Below are 10,935 nucleotides of genomic sequence, written 5' to 3' on the forward strand. Positions count from 1 at the left end.
CTTGGATAATAAAATATAGCGTTGACTGGTGATACCGAGGTAGAGCCCAACACAATTCCACCTAACACACCCCGGCCCCTTCACTACACACTTGGACTGCTCCACTCACATACAACAAAATTAATGCTCTTCCCTCATACATGCATGATACATTCCATTTCCATCCCATTTATTTATTTATTTTTTTCACCTATATAAAGGAGTGCAACTTTTACCTTATTCATTCATTCCTAGCTTATTATTGCACTACTACATTACATACATACTACTCTAATTCATTTAATTTCTCAAATAATTAAATCAAACTATATATTAGACATGGCTGCCGTTAAGGTTCCAACGGTGGTGCTTCCCAATGCCTCTGGCGAAGTGAGTATGCCGGTGATAGGGATGGGATCAGCACCTGACTTCACATGCAAGAAAGACACTAAGGAGGCCATCGTTGAGGCCGTCAGGCAAGGCTACAGGCACTTCGACACGGCCACCGCCTACGGCTCCGAGCAGGCCCTCGGAGAGGCCTTGAAGGAGGCTATTCAGCTTGGTCTCGTCACCCGCCAAGACCTCTTTGTCACTTCCAAGCTTTGGGTCACTCATAACCTTCCTCACCTTGTTCTCCCTGCTCTCCGTAAATCACTCCAGTAAGAATTCATATTTTTTATCCTGCTTCCTATCATTACACAACCACTATAAAAATATGGAATCACTAGACAATATTAAAACACTTTTCAATAATATAATTCTAGATGATATAATTTAAGTATTTTGCGTGAGTAACTTTATTTAATCAATGAATTTTTTGAATAATATGAATAATTACCAATCAAATAAAAATATATTATACTACTAAATTATTTATTTAAATTTTAATATTAAAATAACTATCCATACACATACACCTAATAAAATGAAGATTCGATATATCTATTATTCATATTGTTTAGTATTTTCATTGTCTACTTATACTTTTTCTTTTATTTAATAATATAATTTGTATACAGAACTCTTCAATTGGATTACTTGGACCTGTACCTGATTCACTGGCCGCTAAGCTCTCAGCCAAAGTTTCAATTCCCAATTGATGTGCAAGATCTGCTTCCATTCGATGCGAAGGGCGTGTGGGAATCCATGGTAGAATGCCAGAAACTAGGCCTCACCAGAGCCATCGGAGTCAGCAACTTCTCCGTCAAGAAGCTTCAGAATCTGCTCTCTCTTACCACCATCCCTCCTGCAGTGAACCAGGTGGAGATGAACCTCGCCTGGCAGCAGAAAAATCTCAGAGACTTCTGCAAGAAACACGGCATAGTGGTGACCGCATACTCGCCGCTGAGGAAAGGAGCAAGCAGGGGCCCCAACCAAGTTATGGAGAACGATGCACTCAAAGGGATTGCGGATTCTCATGGCAAGTCCATAGCGCAGGTTTCACTCAGATGGCTCTATGAAAATGGTGTCACCGCTGTGCCAAAGAGCTACGACAAGGATAGGATGAAGCAGAACCTCAACATCTTTGACTTTTCTTTGACGGAGGACGATCACTTAAAGATCAGTCAGATCACTCAGAACCGTCTGATCAGTGGACCAACCAAGCCCCAACTCCCTGATCTCTTTGATGATGATATCTAGATCTAAATTATTCAATAAATCGTCTTCGTCTCTGCTTAATTTCCTTGTAATTGAGCTCTGCATTGCTTTTCGCCACTATCCATCATCAAAGTTTTGCTTTTTATCCCTCATGTATTGGCTGTAATATTTGACTATGGGAAGTTCCCAGGAAATAAGAGAACCGTGATATTATTATTACTATAGACGCATTAATTTTCCATCTAATATATGTACATCTTTTATATATTTTTTTATATGATAAAAAACAAAAAAAGAAATTACGTAAATATTATTGCTCTCAATTAAGATGGAAAGACCACGACGTTGACGACAAAGTGACAGAATAATTTAAGAATGCGTGCGTGGTTTGAAGAACACTCTACGGCATCCACCTGCCAACCACACAATTCACTTATGGGAGGATTACTCAAAGTGTTGACTGGAAAATAAAAAAGAATAAGAAAATAAGAGACCAAGGGAATAATCAACATATTAATGAGTCTATATTCTGTTCAAAGAAAACGATGACTACTGCATACCATTTATAGTTAGTACAAATCTAGAAGAAAATAAAAATTGAGTGAACTTGAGCGTTACTCTCTAATTTAATTCTGTGAAAAGATTGTGTGCACCTAAATTGGTTAATTAAGGTTTGATGCACGGACACGGGCATAGACATGGGATATAATATAATATATGATATGTTGACACGCAATTTTTAAAATTTTACATGATACAAAAATATGTATATATATAAAATATAAAATATTTTTTAGATAAATTATAATAATATTTTAATATTTTATTGATATTAAAATATAAATTAAAATTTAAATTATTTTTAATATTTTTTTATTATATAAAATATTTAACATATTTTTTTAATAATTAATAATATAAATTATTTTTAAACTCATTTAAAAAATACATATTAAGAATAAAGTTGGACACGCTGATACGTAATGATATTTAAGTGTATTTAAGTATGTCTGAAAAAAAAATTTTATTAAAACATAATTGGACACAGAAAACACGTATGTCAAACAAATATCAATGAGTGTTGTGTTCAAAATATATCTGATATATAGATACAACAAATAAAAAAGTGTTCGTACTTAGTAGATTATAACTAATAGCTAAGTAAGACGAGATTTAATTTTAATTTTATTTTAGATCCTATAATATGACACATAAATATATGTGAAATTATATGTCATAAATAGTAATTAAAAATTAAAAATAAAATTTATTCCTCCAATACTTAATTTTAGTTTAGTTAAAAGTTTATATTATTTTTTAATTATTTTATCAATATAATTATACAAATAACAAAATTTATTAATTTTTTTATCAAAATGTATACTAAATTACCAATTTTATTTCATCAAATTTCATCAATCTAATTTTAATATAAATTTAATTTTAAATCAATTTATTTTTTAAAAATATCAAAAGTAATATTCTATTTATTAGACGCCATTGGAGATGTCAAATAGCACAATAATAATTTGACTCGAACTCAATAACTCCTTTCTTTAAGCAATCAACAATCATCCAATCAATTCACTTGATTGGTTAGTAGTGTATGTCATTTCCAACTTTACCTGTTTTCAAAAAATTTCAATAATTTAACCCCAAATTATATAAATTATTGATGTAGTTTTTAACATTTTGACTAAATTTTAATTTCGTCCATAATATTTCAAATATTTTATTTTTGTCCAAAATATATTTTTTGTCATATTTTTATTATTTCTCGGGTAAAAGTTAAAATTTGGCCGCTCTTTTTCCTCGTCGTTTGGTTCTCGCCGCTGGATCTCACTGCAAGTGTGGACGTCACGCGCCGCGAGCCGTTTCAGCAATTCCTCCTCGCCCTCGCCGACGTCATTGCCTCGCCCTTGTTTCGCCGCACCTCTTCCTTGCCGTCGCACCTTGTCTCATCGTTTGTTTGGGTAATTATATTTATAGATTTTTGGTTCTTATAATTGAAGATGAATTTGGAAATTTCTGATGATTGTAATTGCATCTGAATTTTGTTAATGAAGGAGGAAAAATTTTAGTTCTGAGTTTTGTTAATGGTTTTGAGTTTTAACAATGGTGATGATAATTTTCTTGTTTTTCTAAGTTCTGAGTTCTGGGTTCTGAGTTTTGATCTTCTTCTTTTTATGTTTCTTCTTATAATTCAAATATCCATTGTTCTTCTTCTGATGATGATGACCATGATTATGATGGTAGTAATGGTGGTGGGTTCTGGTTCAGCTTCAACTTTAACTTCTGTTCTATTTCTGGTTGATTTTGGGGAAGAATGGGAAGGGTATTTTCATCCGAAGGACGATTTTAAAATTAAGTTAAACCTTGGGGACCATTTTATAGACCAAAAACGGTCGGGAACGAACAAAATTTTCAACCCCTACCTAATTTAGGGACCGAAATCGTACTTAACCCTTATTTTTATTAAAAAATAGATGTTCATTTAATTTGGATTGGATTTACGTAGATACAATTAAATTTGATGGATGTTCATTTCATTAGGTATGTGGATGGTTATTTTCATTTTAAATCGACGGCTTGATGAAGAAGAAGTTTGACAACATTTAAGCTAGTGGGTGATGGAGGAATCGACGACACGATTAAAATTCAGATTTTTAATTAATTAAATAATTATTAACAAATTTTAAAATTTTGAAAATCAACAATTTTAAAATTTTGAAATAAACGGCAGCAGCGGATGGTTAAAAGAAAGTAAGATAAAAAAAAATTTGTTATTTGATTTGGGTGGAGTTTTTTTTTCTTTGGTGGGCCAAAAAATTAACCGGTTATTCAAGTTGTTAGTTTATCTAGCGGAGTTGGAGTAAGTAATACGAAGAGAAAGTATAGATAAATAAGATAAATGTTGAATAACGTGAACAATAATTAAAAAAAGGTTAAATTAATAACCAAAATTAGATTCTCAATTTATTAAAATGATCAATATTTGAAATTAATTTATTAGGATTAAACAACGCAACCTCCTCTTAATATACTGTCACATCACGTTCCTATTTCATCTCAACCCTCCTACCCTTTCTCTATTCACACCGTCGTTTATCTCAACGGTCTTTCCCTTCACTGCTCAGTCTGACATACCTCCACCTCCGCCGATCAGCTCAAAACTTACAATTTAAAATAAAAATATACATTTTAAAATAAAAAGTTTTTGTATCATAATTTTGATGAAAAGTGTTTTAATATTGTCTAGTGATTCCATATTGTTATAGGAGAAAAGGATAAATACGTCTTTAACTTTTTTATTTGTGGATATTTAAGTTTTTAAGGATTTAAAATACATTTAAATCTCTAATTTTTTTTTAAAATTTGGACATATCGATCTCTCATGTTCAGTTGGGTCTGTTAAACCCAATAAAAAATTAAATGTGATTCCCATTGTATTGATTTATTTGATACGGATATACACGTGAAAATTTTTTTTAAATGAAATAAATTAAGGCTGCGTTTGTTTCTAAGAACAGGACATGACATGACACTGAGAATAGGACAGGACAAGACACTGATGGACAGAGACACAAAATTTTATGTTCTTGTATTCTGTTTAGTAATAACTAGAACAAATTATGAAAATTCAATTTATTCTCATTTTCATTCAAAAAATTTGAGATGAAAAATATAACAATAAAAAATATAATTATGAAAAATTAACAAGAATAATAAAAGAAAAAATAAAAAATAAGTTGTGTCCCTTGTTAGTGTCTCCGTGTCCTTCTTGTCAAGATGGACACAATATACACTAATTCAGTATCTCTGGACACATTGTATCTGTCCATGTCTCCTCTGCCAAACACGATTTTGTGTTTTAGTGTCCTTGTCTCAGTGTCCTGTCCCTGTAAACAAATGCAGCCTAGATCCACGAAATCAATATATCTAGACTTAAATATATTTTTAAATTTTGAGAAACTTAAATACCAGCGAACCAAAAAGTTTAGGGATCGATTTGCCTTTTTCTCTTTTATTAGTGGTTGTCTAATGATAGGAAGCAGTATAAAAAAATATGAATTCTTACTGGATGGATTTACGGAGAGCAGGGAGAACAAGGTGAGGAAGGTTATGAGTGACCCAGAGCTTGGAAGTGACAAAGAGGTCTTGGCGGGTGACGAGACCAAGCTCAATAGCCTCCTTCAAGGCCTCTCCGAGAGCCTGCTCGGAGCCGTAGGCGGTGGCCGTGTCGAAGTGCCTGTAGTCTTGCCTGACGGCCTCCACGATGGCCTCCTTATTGTCTTTCTTGCATGTGAAGTCAGGTGCTGATCCCATCCCTATCACCGGCATATTCACTTCGCCAGAGGCGTTGGGAAAAGCACCACCGTTGGAGCCTTAACTGCAGCCATGTCTAATATATAGTTTGATTTAATTATTTGAGAAATTAAATGAATTAGAGTAGTATGTATGTAATGCAGCTAAATCACATAATATGGTGTCAAGAAATTTCTGAACAATACATTTGTAGTTTCACAGTTCTGACAAGTTTCGGAAACATGTACATAGGATCCCAGTAATTTGTCAAACTTCATTTAGCACTATATTTCATCCCTGACCCTCACAGCAGGCAAGATTGTGTTTGGCTACATTCCTTACAAGTTACAACAAACATAAAGTGAAAAAATAAAAGCACAAAAACAAAAAAACCTTTTGCTACACAACTCTGAATCAATCATTAAGTTATCCTTACTTTCCTTATGGCCTCAGTGGCTTCAGCTTCCAACTTCAATAGCTCAACAAAAGACTCATATGCTGCTTCATCAGCTTCTTGTTTGACTTCAACAAGTTGACTATTAACTCTTTCTTCTTCAGCCTCTAAATAAGTATCTGAAGAACTCTCAGCAGAATTTTAGGGCAATGGACCGCTGGATGTAGTTGATTCGGCGGCAAAAGTGCCTTCTGTTTCAATTGTTTCACACAGTGATAAAGAACAAGGTTTTTCAGAAGCTTCTCTTGTCCAAATATGTTTACCTCTATAGATAAACCATATTTTACAGAAGGGGGGTGCATTTTTGGCAGCATAATTTGCTTTCCTGGAATTCCTTTTGACTTTCATCCAACTGCAGTTTTCCATTATGGTTTTGTAAGAGGAAATGTTATTCATTCATCCCTCCAATGAAAGAAAAAGGGAACCAAAAAAAGAAACTGAAACAAGCAGATACTGTGCTTCTAGCTATTAGTTGTAAGTCTCTAGAGCAAATAAAGAGATGGAACGGAAGAAAAAGGAAAAGAAAATTCTCAGACAGTTTCCACAGAATATTGAGATTCAACAGCAAGTTAGCTGACAATCAAAGCATTACTTACCCTTCGGGCATTGCTCCAATAACAAGCCTCCTAATATTATGCCCGACAACCAAAGCAACAATCCCTTTCTGGACTTGATCAGCTTCTGTCATCATAAAGCTTGCCTTAACCTGGGAAAGAAAGTTACACGAAGACCGTCACCATCAATAATGGATCTCTTTCCCACAGCTTGCATATCACATATTTGTCTAAAACGAACATTTTAACAACACATACATAGAAGGCAGTTATAATCATTCACATATTCTGCAGCTACAATACATAAAACAGAATGGCAGCCAATAAGATTTGATAGGTCTTGCTCAATATGATTGATTCCTGAGCCACATTTTCCAGGCGGTAAAAATAGTTCTCCTTTAGAAATATAACTAAGAAAAAAAATCACCATAGTAGTGTAAATGAACAAGCAGAAATCAGCATCAAAAGAAATACCTTAGCTGCACGGCAAATTCTCAAGTAATTGTCCAAAAGCCTCATGACCTGTTCTTTTTCCTCTCTTCTAAAAGCAGAGACCATTTCAGGATTAGCCTGAGATGCTGGTAACTTCCCTACTGCTCAAAGATACCAACTTTAAACCAATCAAATTCATGGGATACCACCAGAATTTAAAAGCAATCAAGATAATCGAGTTACAAGACACTGGGATAGGCATTCATTCGGTGTTACAACAGAGAAGAATACATCCACTTTATTATCACAATGTATACAGAAAATCAAAGGGAGGGAGATTAAAGCAAATGCCTCTTGTGATTGACAATAACATATTTATAACCTCCTTGCTTCTGTGCCTCTGAAATCACATGTAAAGCAAGAGTTGTTTTCCCAGAAGCCTCTGGACCATATATTTCTACAACACGTCCCTACAACAGTTATATATAACAATCAGCTTACAACTATCAGCCAATGAAACAATGAACCATGAACTAAGACAGATTTCTTCTTTATTTATCTCTTATCGTATCAGATGAAATTGTGGAAGCATAATTGTCATGCAGTTGCCAAATTAACATAGCAAATTAAATGTGGAAGGAAAATCAGAAGTCGGAGCAAAGTAAAAAATCTTTTCACCAACGACCAACTAGATTAATTTATAAAAAGGGTTCAATGTTTGCAAAAGAAGAATAAATTAGCAAGAAACTTCGTTATACAAGGATTTAAAGATACCTTTGGAAGTCCACCAATTCCCAGTGCTATATCAAGAGCAAAAGGGGAAGAGGAGAGAAGAAGATGAAGAACATTGAAACATTTAGAGGTGTGAACGGGAGGGTTTTTGAACCCAGATGAAGAACAATTTTAGTTTTTTGTATTTTTAATATGTTTAACTCAGACGAAGAATAATTTTGATTTTTTGTTTTTTTAATATGTTTTTGTTTTGTTGTTTCAATTATTTGAAACTATAAAATTAGGGTTAATTGAATTCTAAAATTTGATTAATTTAAAAGGGTATTTTTGTCTAATCAAATAAAGAAAGGATGTTTAAGTCTTTTTATAAAATTAAATAAATAAAAATTTTTTTATTTTTATTTAATTAAAAGGGTGTTTTAGTAAAAGTGATGATATACTATATATTTAAAAAAGAAAAAATTAAATGCTGACGTGAAAAATAAATTCCACATGTCTTATTGTTATTTGTCTATATTTTAAACGTATCGGTACGTATGAATTTATCATTGTACCGTAGCAACATCCATATTTGAATAGAAAATATGGTGATTTCTTCCAAACCCATGGCAATTTTATGGGTAATTTACCCTTGCATATGTGTCATCATCTCAGCCATTGATAAAAAAAATTTTCAACCTTTCATTAATTGATGCATTAAATGTTTTCACACTACATTGTATTTTATATTATTTACATTATACCCCATGACGTATTTATACTTGATGCAATACGCAAATAGTTGATTTTACAAATCTCTCCCCAAATACCATTTCAATGTGTACAGCTTCTTCTTCTACCTCTCAAAAGACACTTCAAAGGAACTGCTTCATTCTTCAACCTCACTACTTCTTTTACCCTTCTACGATCTCACTTCTTCTTCTTCTCTACCCTTCCTGTGGGTTATGGGTTTGATCTTTCCGGCGACCCACTCCTAAAACCTTCCCCGATACTCCTGTAGTATCCACAGCTTCTTCGTCTACCTCAGTGCTTCTTCTACCCTCCCCTTAACTTAAGCGTTTGATTTTTCCGACGACCCACTCGCAAAACCTTCACCAAATACCACTGTAATGTCCACAGCCTCTTTTTCTACCTCGTTCCTCTGATTTCAATGTCAGTCATCGTCAGGCACAGATTTTTTCGAACCCCGTGAAAGACCCTGCCTACTGCGTCTTCGTCCATGGTTACGCGGGTGTCATTTTCTGTGATTTACCGTCGAAGAACGTAACTCATCCCCTTGCTAGCAAGGTTCCGGCGACCCACGTGCAGAACGCTCTCGGAAAACCCTTGTAAGCCCTACTGCTTCTTCATCTAGGTCATTTGTTCGTTTTTTTGTTTTTTTAGCCAATTTGCGTGATTTGTTCTGTTAATCACTTTCTGTAATCACCGTTCATCGAAGAAGATTGATTCAATTTCGAATGCAATAGATGATGATAGTTGTCCATGGTGGTGTTAAATGTTAATCAGATCGATGGCCAGTGATGCATGCTCCTCAAACACGAGACGAGGAATAGAGGGAGCCGGCAGACAACGGGAACTAAGAGCTGGAAATGCAACCTCAAGTTTGTTGCAACCTCAGGATGTAATAGATGGTGTGGCCCCAAAATGCTTCTGTGAAAAATATGCCATCAGTTACATGTCGAAGATAGACACCAACCCAAATAGGTTATTTTTTGGATGCCCATTATTAAAGGTAACCACGCAATTCTTTATGTATGAGAACTAAGATTATGCTAAAATTTGATTAAAATTTGAATTTTCTGGAATGGAGCTTTAGACTCTATATTTTGGTTATTATCCACCTTGCTCAAGTTGTTGTGGATGTGATTTTGAATTGTTGGGAATTGCATGCCTATTGGTTATGAAAATGATTTGATTTTGTTATGGATGTGATGTTAAATTGGGTTGATTTTGTATATGATTTGATATTGGTGCTGGTTAATTTTGATGAATGACTGAGAATTGGGAAAAAGTTGATTTATTCAAAATAGATCTACCTAGATTAAAAATCATGATTGTGACAAGAATTGACATGGTACCTGTTCTGATATTAAAAATGGATGCTAAAAATTTGAAATGATTTTATAGATGTAGAATTTAGGGATTAATTACAGTGACGTACATGGATTAGATTGAATTGGAGTATTTTGTAACCCCTTACATTAATTGTGTTCTATTCGTTGTAGGTGACAGAAGCACATTGCAAGTTCTTTCTCTGGGTTGATGACCACATTGTTAGGGTCAGAGCGGGGGAGGCTACAAGGGGATCGGGTGACGGGAAGCAGAATGATGTTGGAGAACATTTGGAAATGGATAACTTGATAGACCATGTAGAGGAAAGAATAGCAAAACTAGAGAAGCTGCTGAACAAGAAAAGTAGAGAAGCAGAGTTGAGGAAAAAGGCTAGAGAAGCAGCTGCAAGAGACATGGAGGCTTCATCAACAACGTCTATTGATTAGCTGCAAACCAGAACCCGAAGCACCTCGATTAGGTTCAGAAACTTAAGAATAATTTCCTTCTTTGCTGAAAATTGCTACTAGAATGTAGAGACACAAATGTTTGAAGCTTTAAAAGCAAAAATTGTCGAAGACGTTCATCTGATTTGGGCAACATGGTTGGAATTTGTTTATGTTTCTAGTTACGTGTTTTTGTTTTACCTATAGATACGTATATGTTTTATGGTATTTATTTTTTGTGACTTAGTTATCAAAGTTCCCTACTAATTTCAGTAGCATATGAAGGCTAATATGTTGTAGTAAGTCAGCCCGAATACCAGAAAATAACAATCTTTTTATTAGTGACACGAATGCTTAAGATTGCAGTCATGTTATAACTCAATCT

General features: G+C 34.1%; 2 protein-coding genes across 2 annotated transcripts; one reads left to right on the forward strand and one right to left on the reverse strand.

The window, feature by feature from the left end:
- Positions 1–216: 216 nt before the first annotated feature.
- Positions 217–1,817, forward strand: LOC107496026 (NAD(P)H-dependent 6'-deoxychalcone synthase). The gene is made up of 2 exons (XM_016117231.3): positions 217–638; positions 999–1,817. The coding sequence occupies exons 1-2, from the start codon at positions 319–321 to the stop codon at positions 1,618–1,620; spliced, it is 942 nt and encodes a 313-aa protein (XP_015972717.1). The 5' UTR covers positions 217–318; the 3' UTR covers positions 1,621–1,817.
- A 4,565-nt stretch (positions 1,818–6,382) lies between these two features.
- On the reverse strand, positions 6,383–8,141 carry LOC107496015 (uncharacterized; the record flags this gene model as incomplete). Its single annotated transcript, XM_016117221.3, is given in 5 exon segments — positions 6,383–6,689; positions 6,934–7,043; positions 7,366–7,484; positions 7,706–7,793; positions 8,098–8,141. Coding segments are annotated over 5 exon segments (572 nt in total), but the record flags the coding sequence as incomplete, so codon positions are not given.
- Between the last annotated feature and the right edge of the window lie 2,794 nt (positions 8,142–10,935).

This window comes from Arachis duranensis, chromosome 7 (assembly GCF_000817695.3).
Source record: "Arachis duranensis cultivar V14167 chromosome 7, aradu.V14167.gnm2.J7QH, whole genome shotgun sequence".
Taxonomy (NCBI): domain Eukaryota; kingdom Viridiplantae; phylum Streptophyta; class Magnoliopsida; order Fabales; family Fabaceae; genus Arachis; species Arachis duranensis.